General features: G+C 49.4%; 1 protein-coding gene across 1 annotated transcript; it reads right to left on the reverse strand.

Moving 5' to 3' along the window:
- Positions 1–7,758: 7,758 nt before the first annotated feature.
- LOC133361635 (WD repeat domain-containing protein 83-like) lies at positions 7,759–15,356 on the reverse strand. Its single transcript, XM_061580611.1, has 9 exons — positions 15,164–15,356; positions 13,434–13,554; positions 13,114–13,219; positions 12,772–12,820; positions 12,211–12,337; positions 11,786–11,853; positions 10,742–10,850; positions 9,766–9,873; positions 7,759–9,087 (listed from the first exon to the last, which is right to left on the reverse strand). Exons 1-9 carry the CDS (start codon positions 15,264–15,266, stop codon positions 8,919–8,921), a joined length of 960 nt encoding a protein of 319 aa, XP_061436595.1. The 5' UTR covers positions 15,267–15,356; the 3' UTR covers positions 7,759–8,918.
- Between the last annotated feature and the right edge of the window lie 2,764 nt (positions 15,357–18,120).

Below are 18,120 nucleotides of genomic sequence, written 5' to 3' on the forward strand. Positions count from 1 at the left end.
GGTACAGGGACACAGCGACACGCTCGCTTACCAACCACTCACATATACAACACACTGTTCAGCGAGTGTTAGCAAGCAGCTATAAGGTCGACATTGGATACCGTGGATAGCAACATGCCCGTCCACCCCAATGTAGATGCTTAGACACCGCATCAAGTACTAATTTAAGGCAACGTATGGGAGGTCCAGGACCAGTTCAGATATATGAAACTCATGTTGGCCGTGAGTGGGAATCAAACTCAGGTTGCCGGTTTGTAACGCGGTGCACCAACTACGATGCTCCCACTCTCTACTTATAAACTCCCATACTCCCTCACACACATGTTCACTTACTCATGAAATCACTCATGCACTCATTCCTGAAGTTACTCACATGCTTTCCCACTAACACAATTACACATTCACTCATACACTAATGTATTCATTTACAAACGAAACAAAGATCCCATGTATAGCCTTAACAGACTGTTGGGGCAAGTGCTGTTAGCGAGCACCTATGAAGGCCTGCATGGCACACAAGGGAGTGGGCAGCCAGCACCACGCCCGGCCGCCTTTGTCTCCCAAAAGTGGCGATGTTTGCACACCGCACCAAGCACTCATTTGAGGCTGAGTCGACATAGGGAAGGCCCAGGACCGGTTCAGATAATCGTCACTGGTGTTTACCGTGAGCAGGAAACGAAACCGGGTTGCCGGTTCGTAGCGCAGCGCGCGAATCGCTACACCACCGCTCCCCACTATTTACATACCCCTTACACACTCACTCAATCATCACAGTAATTGGCATTTGCCAGTAAATAGTTGTGACGTCATGATGGTGAATATGTCTGGCTAGGTGCACCTCTAATACATACGAAGTGTCGAAGTTTTGCTGCCAGGAGACCACGGGACAGGTCCATTAATGATGGGTTAACTGAGATGACGAGCAGATGCTCCACTTGTTCTCCCCACTGTTCCAACTGATATGCTTTAACTGTGTTACGCTCTGCTCATTGTTGTGCGCATCTCTATTCCACCCTCCTTCGTTGCTGGATGGCAACTTTTTCCAACTGCCCAGTAGCGACCTTCACGAACTGCCTCCACAGAGACAGCGGCTGGACAAGCGGGCTACACGACCCAGCCAACACAACTATGCCTGCTGGGAGCTCACTGATGGGACTATGTCCAGATCTCTCATGGTTCTGTCAGAGATGTTTCAAAACCGGCTCAGGTATTCCTCTATAGGGGTCCACATTTTGGTAAGCATAGAGAAATGAGGGCATGACTATGGCCGAGAAGACCCAGAGCTTCATGTGGAGCGACAGGCCAGCGTTAAGCAGCCAATGAAAAGAGAATTCCACTCGACTGTTTCAGAGTAGGACCTCCGCTTCTGAACCAGAACTGGCTATAGTACACTGCCCAGGTACAGGAACTCCTCCATCTTCTGTATGAATACCACATCGCTTATGGAGAGCTGATGGGCTGGAGTGATTGATGAAACAAAGTACTGAGGCAGGTGCTTTGTTTTGGTGTGGCCGACTGTTAAATAGTGATGACGTCCTGGCCATATAACTTTACTGAGGCCTGCCCACCCCCATACTGCCCCATACCACCTTTCTCCTCCCAATGTAACCCCATGCCTCCCAGAGTTTCCCTGTGTTGCCCCAATCTCCTTCTGTCTCTCACTGCCTCCATCCGGTATCTCGTCTGGTCCTCAATCTCCCCGTGTCTTCCTGTGCCTATCTTCACCTTCCCCTCTGCCCGTGTCTCCCATGTTCCCTGTAACTCCCAGCACCTCCCCTTACCCTGTTTCTCTCATATTTCCTTTCACCTCTCCATGCCTCGCATCAATTATCTGTCTCTCTTAAATTCCCATATCTACATATTCTTTGTCTTCACCATGTGTGCCTCAATGTTCATCTCTTCACAATGTCTTGTGTCTCCCCATGTCTCACGGCATCTAAATTGTACTTCCTGTCTCCCGTCTCTTCCTGTTTTCCCGAATTCCCCGAACCACCCAGCGTCTCCCTGCACATACCGCGTTACTTGTGTCTTTCCTCTCCCGGTATTAGCATCTCCCCCTGTGTTCCTGTCTACTCATGCCTTTCAGTGTCTCTTATCCACCCCTCTATCTTCTGTCCACCCTCCTGTGTGTCACTGTGTCTCAACATCATACATTTCAACGTTCCTCTTGTCCTCATGTCTTCCAACATCTCCTCATGCCTCCCTGCATTTTTCCTTGTTCTTTTGTGCTGCCTTTTCTTGTCCCTGTCTCCCTGCGACACTATATTTACATATTTCCCTGCTTTCTTGAGTCCCCGTGTTATCCCCCATCTTCTCGTGTCTACCCCTTGTTTCCTTTATCTTCCCTATGTGCCCCCCCTAATACTGTCTTCCCTCCCGCATGTCCCCAGTCATCCCTCCGTGTTTTTACCTTGTGCGCCTCCACGTCCTTTTCGTCCCCACCGGCCCGCACGCGCAGCGTCACGTCACACAGCTGCCTGCGCAGCCGCAGATCGTTGAGCACGGTGAAAGCGGCGACGGCGTGGCCTTCAAGCGAGTAGTCAAGAACGCCGGCGCCCCGCATGGTAGGGCAGCACCACCGCCCCGCAGCCCCATGGCTCTGAGCCACACTGATTCCCCGGGGATGCCGTGGGGAGATACGGGGGGCACGGGGAGTCGCAGTCACGGTCCTCAGACATGGCCAGGGAGATTCGGGCCGGGGCGGCACGGTTGGGATACTGGTGGGGCACACGGATTAAGAGAGGTGCGAGGAGATACAGGAAGAAGGAAAGCACAGGAAGAAGAAGGGAGGCACAAGACACAGGACGGCGGAAGAAGTTAGGGGATATGAAAGTCACAGGAGGAGAAAGGTGGCAGCGGGAGATACGGCGAAATGCGTTGAGACACAGGGGCAGATGTGGTCGATTGTGGTTTTGGCGGGCTGTTGGAGAATATATGTACCAGTGTGATTGATTTTGTTGTGTCGTTGTGAATCGGAGACACCAAAACAGGTGTGGTCACTATCGTTGATCACGGTTTCAGGTTCCTCAGCTAAGGGTGCGTTTGAGGTTGTGGCTATAGTTGTGGCTATGATTATGGTTGTCGGCCGCAGTTGTGCAGTGCCGTTGGAGGTGGCGTTTTCGGATCCACCACGTGCACCCATCACTCGGCAATTGGTGCTGTCTAGTGAGACAACTCCCAGGGCATCATCTGCAGGCCACAAAGGCTGACTCGGGATCGCAACCTGTGAGGGACGGTAGAATAAGACAAAATTAACTGCGTGGGACATTCACGGTTTGTAAGCACATATCAAGGCTCATAAGGACATGTGTGTGAGGAGTGGTGGTGGTGGGGTCACGACAAACGAATGCCAACCCACCTTTGCGTCACTCCCAGTGATGAGACACACAACCATACTATTATCGCCACCACAACCATTACCATCATAAGTAGCATTATGTAAATTCGCATTATTAGTGGGGGGGGGGGGGGGGTAATTAATACAACACGATAATTACAATCAAAACTCCCCCACAACCACAAACTACACTAACCACAACCATGAGACCAACCCATACAACAACCACCACAACTCCCACGAGCAAAAACAACCGCGACTGTCCTGCAAAAACTACATCATGACTACAACCACCACCATATAACACCACCTTCCTCTGTACTACAACCACTACCGTACTGTACTTACAACAACGACTAAAACTACCACCAGCACTATGATACGGAGCCCGACCAACAACCACAACAATCACCAACAACAACCACCACCACAATTACAGCAACTACGAATAACAACCTCAACAAACACAATCACTGCCCTAGACCAAGCCTCAGTCAGTCTCACAATGACACAAACAGTCGCAACAAACAATCAGTGTCAACAGTCTCAATATCACACAACCAACAACAATCACAGTGTCAACCTGTCTCAATAATCACACAACCAACAACAACATCAAACCCAACACCTTCAATTGTCGACAGCCCACCAAACCAGTTTTGACTACATCAACAACCACATTGTCACCAAGGCCCCCCCCAACAACCAAGACGTCAACCACAGTCAACAACCACAGTCCTCAACAACCACAAAGTAGCAATAGTTACAGCAACTACAATGTCAACAATGCCTCTACAACCACAGTCCAGAACAACCACGTCTCAACAGCTACAGCAACCACAATGTCACCAAGGTGTCTACAACCACGATCTCAACCAAAGTCTACAAACACAGTCAACAACCAGTCAACATCCACAGTCTACAACAACCACAATGTCGCCAAGGCCTCTCTACAACACCCACAGTCTACAACCACAGTCTACAACACCCAGTCTCAAAAACCACAGTCTCTACAGCCAGTGTAAACAGCTACAGCAACCACATGTCAATACGGTCTCTACAACCAGTCAACAACTAGTCACAACCACATGTCAACAAGGCCTCGACAACCACAGTCAACAACCACAGTCTAAAACAGACACAGCAACTACAATAGGTCACCACCAACAGTCTACAACACAGTCAACAACCACAGTCTAAAACAGACACAGCAACTACAATGTCAACAACCACAGTCTACAACACAGTCAACAACCACAGTCTAAAACAGACACAGCAACTACAATGTCAACAACCACAGTCTACAACACAGTCAACAACCACAGTCTAAAACAGACACAGCAACTACAATGTCAACAACCACAGTCTACAACACAGTCAACAACCACAGTCTAAAACAGACACAGCAACTACAATGTCAACAACCACAGTCTACAACACAGTCAACAACCACAGTCTAAAACAGACACAGCAACTACAATGTCAACAACCAGTCTACAACAGACACAGCAACCACAATGTCAACAACCAGTCTACAACAGACACAGCAACTACAATGTCAACAACCAGTCTACAACAGACACAGCAACCACAATGTCAACAACCAGTCTACAACAGACACAGCAACCACAATGTCAACAAACCAGTCTACAACAGACACAGCAACTACAATGTCAACAAACCAGTCTACAACAGACACAGCAACCACAATGTCAACAACCAGTCTACAACAGACACAGCAACTACAATGTCAACAACCAGTCTACAACAGACACAGCAACTACAATGTCAACAACCAGTCTACAACAGACACAGCAACCACAATGTCAACAACCAGTCTACAACAGACACAGCAACTACAATGTCAACAACCAGTCTACAACAGACACAGCAACTACAATGTCAACAAGGTGTCTACAACAGTCAACAACCACAGTCTACAACACAGTCAACAACCAGTCTACAACAGACACAGCAACTACAATGTCAACAAGGTGTCTCCAACACAGTCAACAACCACAGTCTACAACATACACACAACCACAATGTCAACAAGATGTCTACAACACAGTCAACAACCACAGTCTATAACGACACAACAACCACAATGTCAACAAGGCCTCGACAACCACAGTCAACACCAGTCACCACACACAGTCAACACCCACAAAACTACAACAACCACAATGTCCCCAAGGCTTCTACAAGCACGTTCTCAGCCACAGTCAACAACCACATTGCCAACCACACAGTCAACAACCACAGTCTCACAACCACATTGCCAACCACACAGTCTACAACCACAGCCTACAACCACATTGCCAACCACAGCCTCGACATCAACAATCACAAACCAGCCTAGGGGCCGCCACGGCCTCACCTCGTCTCTCTCTCCTCTCGTCATCTCTCATCATCCCCTCATCTCTCCTCGCCCTCCTCATCACCCTCACCTCGTCATCTCTCATCTCTCCTCGCCCTCCTCATCACCCTCACATCGTTTCCCGCTCTCTGCTGCTCCCTCCCCGCCCCCCCGTCTTCCTGCTCCCATGTCCCCCGCCTCGCGTCTCCACCTCCACCTCACCTCATCTCTCCTCGCGTCTCTCCCGCTTCACCTCTTCCTCTCCGCACCGCGCGCGTCGTGAGCCCCTCACCTCGTCTCTCCTCGTCTCACTTCGTCTCTCCTCGTCCTCTCGGCCCCGCTTCTGGGCCGAGGAGAGCGGCACAGTCACCGTGAGTCAGCAGTCGCGGGCCTCGGGCAGCGACTTCACAGTAAGAGTCCCTCCCCCCTCCCTGCCGCCCATAGACCAGACACGGGCAGAACATTCACAGTAAGAGTCCCCCCTGTCGCCCATAGACCAGACACGGGCAGAACCTTCACAGTAAGAGCCCCCACCCCTGTCGCCCCATAGACCAGACACGGGCAGAACCTTCACAGTAAGAGCCCCCCCTGTCGCCCACAGACCAGACACGGGCAGAACCTTCACAATAAGAGTCCCCCCTGTCGTCCATAGACCAGACACGGCAGAACCTTCACAGTAAGAGTCCTCCCCCCTGTCGCCCACAGACCAGACACGGGCAGAACTTTCACAGGAAGAGTCCCCCCCGTCGCCCATAGACCAGACACGGGCAGAACCTTCACAGTAAGAGTCCCCCTGTCGCCCATAGACCAGACACGGGCAGAACCTTCACAGTAAAAGTCCCCCCCCCCCCCCTGTCGTCCATAGACCAGACACGGGCAGAACCTTCATAGTAAGAGTACCCGCCCCTGTGTCGCCCACAAACCAGATACGGGCAGAGACTTCACAATAAGAACCCCAATGGATCGTACAAATTAGATACGGGTATAGACTGTATAATAAGAGTTCATGTTTTTATTTTTCTTATAACTCCTATAAGCGCATTCACAATAAGTGTTTCTTATATCTTGGATACGAACAGAAATTTCATAATAAGAGTTCCCCTGTGAGTCCTTTGGCCAAGATAATGCGAGAGCCTTCACAATGAGCGTCCCCTGTGCCTCCTTTAGACCACGCAGACAAGGTCAGCGTTTTCATAATAAAGGCTCCTCGTTTATCCGATCGACCGGACACGGACAGAATCTTAAATAAGTTGCCCTGTAGCTCCTCCCTACAGATCACACGGTCGGTGAGCGACCCCGTGCCTGCTATAAACCACGCAGGCAAGGTCAGAGCTTTCATAATAAGCCATCATCACCCACTCCCGTATCTCCAATCGGACACGAACCGAATCTAAAGGCTGATCAGCCTTTCATGTATCTCATACAGACCAGACAGGGTCGGAGTCTTCACAAGAATGTCTGCAGCAAACCACGGGCAGCGCTTTCATCAAAGGAGTTCCCGGTGTCTCGTACACAGGCGAATCATTCTTCACGAGGACCCCGCATCTCCTTTGGACTAAGTTCAGAGCCGACACAAGACGTGCCCCCCCCCACTGGTCAAATGGCTCAAGAGACACGAGTGCCAAGTCGAGACACCGCCGAGAGGCTGGGTTCGAATTGAGGCAACTGCCTGTGCTTGAACAGAGTTCTCAAGTGTAGCGAGATGGTCTCCAGTCGGTCAGACATTACTTTAGGCGAAAACCCAAACGTTACATTTAATTTTACTCTATAAATTAGGCTACATTTTAGCTGAGAATTTGATCTATTTTATTATCCTGCTATTAACATGATTCGATAGTGGGGCCGAGGGAAAAGCGCTGCCCCCTAGCGTTACACATCGGCGAGTTATAAGGGATCTCAAGAGGTAGTTCTGTGATGTATACTTCCACGAACGCTTCTGTAATATGAACATTCATAGCTGATTCTTTGTTCTCCTGACAACGCCCAGAAGAGCACAGCGGGTAAAAATTGTGGTAAAAGTCCCCATTGTCATAACCCTCCCACACAACCGCCTGACCCCAAATGACATGAAAAACTTTTATTTCAAAACGCGTGGTGTTTGGTGTAACACAGTATAAACAAAGTATATCGTACATTGCTCAACGGCAACATGCAGGGATATTGTGGGCAGCAGATGACTGTGCAGCAAAATCCATTGGATTAATATGCTCCCTTTACCAATGCGATGTATATCACACTGGTATGTTAAACTTCTTTCGCACCCTACGTAGCCAACAGCGCATGAGATGCAATTAAACCCCCCTCTGCCCCATGACATGTAAGGCATGAGGAGGACCTCAACCAGCAATGGACTGACAAAGACGAATGTACATGTAAATAGTGTATAGTGTGTAGTGCGTGGAGCGTGTGCCAGTGGAGAACAGGTTGTGCTTCTGCCAGCAAGCCTTCGATACTTCACATAACCTCAACGTGCACCTAACGTGGCATAAGCGCTTCGTGGTAAACGGGGGCTGTTGCTGTTCAAGTGTGTTTTGAATGTTTTACAGTGAAGTATAATGTGTCGTGTAGGTTGTACGTTGTGTGGTGTAATGTGTGTAGTGGTGCAAGCCCTCGTTCGGTTCAGATGTCACTGGCCACTGATGTTAGCCAAAGCCAGGAATCTAACTCAGCTTGCTAGGTTCAGAATATAGTTCGCAAACCACTGTACAAATGCTCCACCCGTTGACCAATTTTGTGAAGTATAATATATAGTGTAGGTTATAATTTGTCTGTTGTGTAGTACAGTGTATACGCTGTGTGGTGAGATGTTATCTCCCTTGTCACGTATACAGGTCATGGGTTTAATCCTGACCTTGAAGCCCGGAAATTTGGAGTTTGCATGTTCTCCCAGTGGATTTTTCCCAGGGTCCTCCGGTTTTCCCTCCACATATAGAAACATACATTTCGAGTATTTGGCTGCAATAAATTTCCACATGATAAGCCACTACGTTGAGCTGCCATTTGTGGCCAGGTCGCTTCTGAAAAAGAGCCATATAGCTCAGTGGGCCCTTCCTAGTAAAATAAAAAATAGTTTAGTTTACAGTTTAGTTCAGTATTTTGTGTAATATAGTGTGTGTTGTGTGTTTAGTATGCTGCGTTGTGTAGTATAAGCCAATGTCGTTTCTGTGGTGTAATACGTTGTGGTATAAAGTGTAGTGTGGTCCAAGTTGTGATCAGTGGCCCCTATGTTTCCCCCTCTTTCTCCTCGGCTTTCTCCTCGTCGCTCTTCGTCATCCACACATCCACCGTCCCCTCAGACGCCGTGAGAAGGATGGGGCTGCTCGGGTGGAACGAGAGTGAGTGGACGACTGCACTGCCCACGACGAGAGTGAGAGCGAGCGAGGCCTGCAATCAAGTAGACACAAGGGCATCAGAGATACAGGTATGGAAGATACACGGAGATGCAGACACAAGAGAGACGTGGACAGAGAGATATGGTGACATGGAGATATAAGAAAACATGGTGGTAATGGTGTAATGAGGTATTGATGCTTACCTTTCCTATACTTTGCACTCCTATCGTGTTTTTGTATTGTTGTTTTTGTAACTTTATGACCCACCCCAACTGGACATCTGTGAAAAAGAGCTTTATAGCTCATCGTATTCCTCCAGTGTACATAACAATTCTGATTCTGAAGTGGGCACAGGGCAGTGCTCATCTCCGCCCATGAACCTGATCTGGCAGTGGAAATTCCACATTCCTACGGCATGCGCCAGTCTCAACATAGGATGCCCATTGTTGACTTCCCACAGTTATTGTGGTCGTAGAGGTGGCAGGTAGGTAGTGAGAGGGGGAGGTGAGGTGTATTGAGGAGGTGGTAGGGGGGTGGTGACATGTGAGGTGGTGGTGAGATTGTGAGAAGTTATAGTGAGGGGATGCAAATGTGGTTCATGTAATAAGGGGGTATGTGGTGTGTCATGAGTTGGTGAAGAGGTGCTAAGGTGATGAGGAGATGTAGGGTTGTGGTGACAATGTAAATGAGATAGTTGCAGTGATGCGGAGGTGGTGATGAGGAGGTATCACCTGCACGAGGTCCAGAAATAGACCTTCCCATCCTCGGAGCCGCTCACCACATGGGTGTCTCGCTCTGAGAGAGCGCAGTCGAGGCTATAGCGTCCACTCACGTGTCCTGTGTACCTAGAGACACAGACACACGGAGTCACTGAGAAGGGCGGCAGCAGGGTGGGACAGCAGTAACACTCGTGCCTCACAGCAAGAAGGTCCTGGGTTCAATTCCTGACTTGGATGCCGTTCTGTGAGGCGTTTGTATGTTCTCCCCCCGTTCTGCATAGTTTTCCTCCGGGTTCTCCTGTTTCCTCCCATAGTAAAAAAAAACCTACAATGTAGGTAGTATTGGCTAAACATCCCAATGCTGAAAAATTACCTGCAAATTACTCATTTAATATTACACACAGCAACATCACCCCCCTCCTGAAATAGTGTCTTGAGACTAAGTGAGGCTTTCATGGGTATAACACAAGCGAAGAGACAGACACTGAGATGCTGAAGCACTGGGACAGACACAGCAGCAGCGAGACAAACACACGTAGAAATATCAACTCAACAAGAAGCACAGATACCGAGACACAGATACTGAGACACTGAGACAGAGATTGAAACTCAGATACAGATGATAGAGGTTGGTCTTAATGATGTTCATGATAAAATTGGTGGTGTCTCCACCCTGAGGAGCACCGCATGTCATTCCAATGATGTTGATGATTATGTTGACGGTGATAGTATTTAAGGTGATGATAATGTTGATGATGGTGTTAATGGTGGTGATATTGATGATGGTTATGTTGATAAAGTGGTTTTATTGTTGATCGAAGTGATGTTGGTGATGTGGTTGATATTGATGGTTATGTTACTAGTGTTCATGTTGATGGAGGCGATTTTGATGGTGATTATTTTGACGATGGTATTGATGGTGATATCGATTTTTTATGGTGATGTGGATGGTGACGAGGATGTTGATGGGGTTGATGGTGTTTGATGTCTGTACTCTGAGAGGAGCTCCCCCGTGTCATTGTCCATGAGCCTCAATGTCGAGTCCAAGGCTGAGCTCAGGCAACACTGAGAGTCTCGCGTCATCGCCACGCACACCACAGGGCCTAGTCAACATGGAGACACACAAATACAACAAAGATAAAGATTCCCCACATAGTCTAAACAGATTGTTGGGGCAAGTACTTTTAGTGAGCACCTATGAAGGTCGGCACGGCACACAAGGGGGTGGATGGTCAGCACCATGCCCGGACGCCTTTGTCTCCCTCGTGGCGATGTTTACACATCGCACCAGGTACACATTTGAGGCCGAGTCGACCTAGAGGAGGCCCAGGACCGGTTCAGATAATCGTCACTGGTGCTAGCCGTAACCGGGAATCGAACTCGGGTTGCCGCGTTCATAGCAGTGCACTAACCGCTACACTACCGCTCCTCACAGACAAATACAAAGACATATACGCACACACAAGAGTATCACGTCAACGACAATCTCACATAATGGGCACAAACATCACGGGGCCGACAGCATGCATAGTCCTATGCAGACATTAACATATCCACTTGCACATACAAAAACTCATACATGAAGTTACTTGCATGCTTTCTCACTAACACAATGACACATTCACTCATACACTCATGTACTCATTTACAAACAAACAAAACATATCCCCTGTATAGCCTTTAACAGACTGTTGGAGCAAGTGCTGTTAGCGAGTACCTTTGAAGACCAGCAGTCCACAAGGAGGTATTTGTTTACACACTGCACTTGGTACTTATTTTATGCGGCTTTGACCTGGCGGGTGCGCAGGACTATTTATTTATATTGCTCACCACTGACATTACCCGTGGCAGGAAATTGAAACCAGGTCATCCTGTTAGTGACACAGAGCACGAATCACCATGTCAATGCTCCCCACACATACATACATACATTTGCACTCACAAAAAGCTTAATTTGAACCTATCTACGTTACTTTACCCAAAGACCCAAAGAATAAGCTCTACAAAGACAGGTTAGGTCTGGGGTCGGGTCACTCACTGCCCACAAAGTCTGTGTGAAGTTGACCCATGCGGAGGTCGTACCTCCTCACCCGGCCATCCACCGACCTACACACCATCACCAACAACACCATCAGCATCATTATTAACATCCGTTATTGTTATTATCATTACCATGTACAACATCATAGTGTGGTTGACCACAGTACAGTTAAGTGGTTGAATGTGCTTAAGTGATCAGGTGTGTGGCTGTGTATGGTTGACTGAGTGTGGTTGTGATTGAGTGGGTTTAGCATGGTTGAGAGTCGATAAGCAAAGTTGAGTGTGCGGTTGTGCAGTTATGGTTTTTAATGGTTGACAATGGTTGGGAGTGGAGTGTGTTTGAGTGATTGAGTTTGGTTGGCAGTCGTGAAGCATGTGTCCCCCATGTTGTCCCGTGGTGTTCCCCGTGCGTGTGTTGTCCACCCCGTGATGATGTCCCCCTGGGTGACATCCAGCCCCGTGACTCCATCTGTGGCTTCGCTCAGCGTCTGTATGGGACGTTGTCCGCGTGTCCTCACATCCCAGCACCGCACAGACGTGTCCTCCGAGCCTGTGACAGGGTACACAGGAACAGGGGTTACAGGGACGCAAAACATGAGCAGTCACATCCATCATCTCATGGATGTCTTCAGAGTCTGGAACACAGGGACACGTGGACATGGGAACATAGGTAGAAACACGGGCACACAATGAGTCACATCCTAAATGTGTCTTCCATGCAGTGCCAAGCTCCAGCTCCTATTGAATGGGAGGAGGGGGAGCAGTAGAGTCGTTGAGTAGGCCACCATAACAGTGATACATCACTAAGGAACGTAAACTTGAGTGCGCCAAAGGCACAAATGGTGGTACAGGGCCCACCTCAGCAAACAGAGTGCCGACATTGCTTCTGAGCCTGGGACACAGGGACATGTGAACGTATGGGTACGGGGACGTACGTTGTGTGGAGACACACGTGATGACATTGGACATGAGACTGTGCCGTACCTGACAAAATGACTGTTGATTCCTCATTAAAGCGGACACAGCTCACCTTCTGTGGGGACACAATCACACAGAGACAGAAGAGACAAGAGTCCCCCCGTGTGTTCAAATGACCCTTTTTACGTTCATACACATATCACCATTTCTCCAAATACCCGTCCTCCTGTGTGTACTCATGCCTCTACCATATCTCTGTGTAACCCCTTAGCTCCATGTGTTCCCATGTCTCTCCTCTTACCCCCATGGCCCCATATCCCCATGTGTCCAGATAGCTCCCCTTTGTAACCCTGGATGTTAGTGTCTCCATGTACCCCATGTGTGACCATGTCCCTGTATCTCCCGTACCCCCGCATGTCCTCGTAATTTCCTCAGCATATGTCCGCTGGCCACATCCCACAAGGCGACCGTCTTGTCCGACGAACACGAGGTCAGCTGCGAGTTATCACACGAGCTGAGACACAGGCGGACACAAGATACAGGGAGACACAGAAACAAGGAGATGAGGTCAGCTGATATTTTCCACATGAACTGAGACACATGGGGACTTGGAGAGACAAGAGACAGCTGAGAGTATCGCACAAGCTGAGACACGTAGACATGGGGACACATATAGACATGGGGGCACATATAGAAATAGGGGCACACGCGGACAGAGGTTGTCTCACCCAGCCGCGTCCAGCACCTCGTATCCGTGTCCGCTGTACGTGTGAAGGAGCCTCCCGGTCTCCGGGTTCCATAGCTTCAGGGATTTGTCACTGCCGCACGTCAGACAGTAGTTCCCATCCACTGCATCGCACAGACACGGAGGACACGGAGGCATAGCGTCGAAGCGTCGTTCATCATACAATCTGAGACACGAGCACGCTGACATACGGCAGACACGGACATAAAGACAACCGTCAGCTGCCGTGGTACACGGGGGCACAAAGATATACCCAGCTGTGAACACGACTAGTGCTGGCTGGGTGGGTGTACCTCGGTTCGCAGTAGAAGCACTGCACTACTGACTAGGCGTCCCAAGTTCGATTCCCGAACACGGCAAACATCGGCGGCGGGTGCTATCTGAAACGGCGCTGACCTCCCCTAGGTCTTGTCAGCCTTAAATAAATATTGTACACCAGCTCTGGGGGAAGACAAATGTGGCCGGACGTGGTGTTGGTCAACGCCATCCAGCTCTGACGTGTCCCTTACCGGCCACTCATAAGTGCTCGCTAACAGCACTTGCCTCAACAGTCTCAAGAAAGTTAGAAAAGAAGTGGGGGGTTGTCAAATTTTCTTGCTGTGGTTTTCACACCTGATGATGATTGCTTGTGTTGCAATCGAAACGTCGTGATAATTTTATTGTTTTATTTTTATTCTTTCCCTTCTACGTGACTTTACCGAAAGAACCAAGAATATGAATCCCTGCAGTCACGAAAGCTTTAAATCAAAATTTAGTCTCCAGAAAGTTTGAAAAAAGTGGCGGGTTTTCAATTTTTCTTGCTGTGGTTTTCACACCTGATGATGATTGCTTGTGTTGCAATCGAAACGTCGTGATAATTTTATTGTTTTATTTTTATTATTTCCCTTCTACGTGACTTTACCGAAAGAACCAAGAATATGAATCCCTGCAGTCACGAAAGCTTTAACTCGAAATTTAGTCTCTAGAAAGTTAAACACACGTGCAATGCGCTCTTGTCTTAGTGTGGGGAGCGGTCACGGCCCACACCAGCGATAGCGGTTATCTGAACTGGTCCCGGGCCTCCCCTAGGTCGACTCGGCCTCAAGTGTGTACCTGGTGCGGTGTGTAGTAAACATCGCCACGAGGGAGACAAAGGCGGTCGGGCGTGGTGCTGGCCACCCCACCCCCTCGTGTGACGTGCCGGCCTTCACAGGTGCTCGCTAACAGCACTTGCCCCTACAATGTACACACGCGGAATCTTTGTCTTGTCTGAGCAACATGAATTAGCACATTCATATAGCCGGGACCACATGCCATCGATAAACAAACATTTAGTACGTCCCGCAGTCACGCCGCCTATTTGTTCACATCAGAGGACTGCCGAGTGTAAATAAAGTAAAGTATGTGTAACACTAGAAGTGACGTTTTCGTGACTGCAGAGATCCCATACTTGACCGAAATAACCAAAGAGTATGTTTAACACGTAGGCGTTCGCGCCCAATATCATCACATAATATAGTTTTTCGGGAAGGGGGGGTTTAAATCGCGTAAATAAAATAAAGTATAACGATCGCATGCGAACACGAGACGGTGGTCCCTTGATGAATAACGTCGCGAAGGTTTTGCCGACCCCCCTGGATTACCAGGCCGAAGCCTGGCGCCTATCCTAGCGGCCCGCGGGCTTGACGAGAGCCCCGGCCCCGCCGCCGCCGCCGCCGGCGCGGTGGTTGTTACCGTTGAAGCGCACGGCCCGCACGGCGCCCTGCCCGCACGCCAGACTCCGCGCGCGGTGCGACGGCAACTCCGGGGGCCGCGGACGGGGCAGAGGGAACGCCATGGGCTGGGCTGGGCTGGAGAGAGCAGGAGAAGGAGGAGGAGGAGTGGGGGGAGACGTTAGCGGGGGTCCGAGGTGGTGGTTGGGGGTGGCTGGAAGAGCACGGGGGGAGGGTGGCGGTCTCGGGGCACGGAGGGTGCGGGGGGGTGGGGGGTTGTGGTGGTGGTGGAGGGTGGAGGGGAGGGTGGTGGTGGTGAGATTGTGGTGGGAGGGGGGGAGATTGTGGTGGGGGGGGGGGGATTGTGGTGGGGGGTGGTGTGATGGTGGGGGTGGTGGTGTGATGGTGGGGGGGGATGGTGGTGGGGGGGGATGGTGGTGGGGGGGGAGATTGTGGTGGGATTGTGGTGGGGGGGAGGGAGGTTGTGGTGGGGGGGGATTGTGGTGGGGGGGATTGTGGTGGGGGGGGGATTGTGGTGGGGGGAGGGTGATGGTGGGGGTGGTGGTGTGATGGTGGGGGGGGATGGTGGTGGGGGGAGATTGTGGTGGGGGGGGATTGTGGTGGGGGGAGGGAGGTTGTGGTGGGGGGGGATTGTGGTGGGGGGGATTGTGGTGGGGGGGGGATTGTGGTGGGGGGAGGGTGATGGTGGGGGTGGTGGTGTGATGGTGGGGGGGGATGGTGGTGGGGGGAGATTGTGGTGGGGGGGATTGTGGTGGGGGGGAGGGAGGTTGTGGTGGGGGGGGATTGTGGTGGGGGGGATTGTGGTGGGGGGGGGTTGTGGTGGGGGGGATTGTGGTGGGGGGAGGGTGATGGTGAAGGTGGTGGTGTGATGGTGGGGGTTGTGGTGGGGGGGGGAATTATGGTGGGGGGAGGGTGATGGTGGGGGATTGTGGTGGGGGGGGGGTTGTGGTGGGGGGGGGATTGTGGTGGGGGGAGGGTGATGGTGGGGGATTGTGGGGGGGTAATAGTGGGGGGTGGAGGTGGGTGGTTATGGGGGGGGGAGTGCAGCGCCACATTAAATACGCATTACAATGACAATAGTTTAAAGCGACTTGAAGCATGGTTTATTTTGGGGGGGGGGGGCAGTGCTTTGTGACGTCATAGTTGAGGGTGGGAGTCTGACTTTTTGTGACGCCGTGTGACGAAGGGGGGGGGGTCAAAATCGCCCAAAATCGCGTGACGTCATTTATGGACGGCCCCTTATTGGTCACCCTGTGCCCTTATAAATCTCAACATTCATCCTACAAAGTCTCATCACAAGGGAAGAATACTCAATTTCCCCTGTACAAGAACACGGGTAAACTGTATGGGTTGACACGCATGTATCCTGTAATTATATTCGCCCCAGTATGTAAAGTGAAGCCACATCTGCCTGGGGGAGGGAGTTTTGCAATTACTTTGTCCCGCAAAAATTGGGCGGAGGAAAAACATTCGCAGGCACGACTGCCCTTAAACCCTCATCCCTAACTCCGAACTCTTTACCACCCAATCCGTAACCCCTGACTACACGAAAACTATAAATAATTCACGTCCCATCAGATTTAATCAGCTTATTGTAAACGCAACAGGCCAAGCAAGTTCTTTCATTAGATTTAAAATCTGACATATTTACTGCTTACAAGTCGGGTTCTTCCCCGAATTATCTCCATTAAAAAAACTAACCACACTGGTTGAAGAGAAGCTATGGGGTGGCCGATTGATGGTGCAACGTGAAAATCAGGTTTTCCGATGACATGTGGAGCAAATGCTGACGTCGAGACGTCGTTTGATTGTATCGTTTGATTGTATTGTGTCCAAGTATTTCAATAACTCGAGGCTGTCTTTGTTTACGATTATAACACTGCTCAACACACTTTTTCTGGCATAAAGTATTTCAACGGTTTTAATGTAATTTTGGGGTGCTGATTCCAAATCTGGCATCAGTTTTTGTCTATCACTCAGGTTTTTGAGATATCAAATATTGCATTTTCAATAAAAACTGCAGAAGAAAAATATTAAATAAATGTGGATATGTACATAAAATTCTATTATAAACACACTATCCTAAAAATACAGAACCATATTTTAACACTAAAGCAGTCACTGACTCGCAACAACTTGCAATCATAAGTAACAGAGTTAATTTTGGGTAAAATCAATTAAAATGGGGTATGCCGATAGCATAAAATGAGATGTGATAGAGCAAATCTGAGATCAGATTGGAATCAGCACCATGAAATAAGTCTAAAACAACTGCAATAGTCCAGGCAAGAATAGTTTTTTGTTGACCAGTGTTCCTCTCAAGCAGTGGTTCTTAACCTTTACTGCAGCCTTGTATGCCTTTGGTTCTCAATCGTTAAAACATGTATAATGTTAACAAATACGTAGGTTTGATGAAACAAAGTAGTTGTATTTACGGCTGTGAATAGGAAATCAACCAGTGGTAGAAAATCTTCATTCCTATGTCGTGGGACGAGTTTGTGAATTATGGTAATCACTATATACATTCTTGGTTCTGTCGGTAAAGTCACGTAGATAGAAAATTTGGTCATCACTGTGGATTTCCCCACAAAGTGGTTACCCATTGTATTCAGCCCAGAGGTACATATAGTGGCTGAGTCAACCCCCAACGAGGATTTGAACTCGGAGCCACCAGATTTCACGAGCCACCTGACCCCAAGTGTTGTGCTGATCACACTAAAGTGTTAAATAGTTAATTTGGTCGTTGTACAATATTCCTAACGGGACCTGTACTCGTTCGTTCTCTGCAACATTGATTGTTTTGTCATTATTTTATTGTCGCTGGTGTCAGGCACCACTGATCTCACCTTGTGGAATAGCTAGGAAACTGGATAAACGGAATACTAATCCGTGTAACAATTCAAGTTTTCAGTCACCAAATGACGCAATGGCAGTATCATGTTTGACCAAAATTCACAC

Source organism: Lethenteron reissneri, unplaced genomic scaffold (assembly GCF_015708825.2).
Source record: "Lethenteron reissneri isolate LAM-NWPU_2019-01 unplaced genomic scaffold, ASM1570882v1 scaffold_1151, whole genome shotgun sequence".
Lineage (NCBI taxonomy): Eukaryota > Metazoa > Chordata > Hyperoartia > Petromyzontiformes > Petromyzontidae > Lethenteron > Lethenteron reissneri.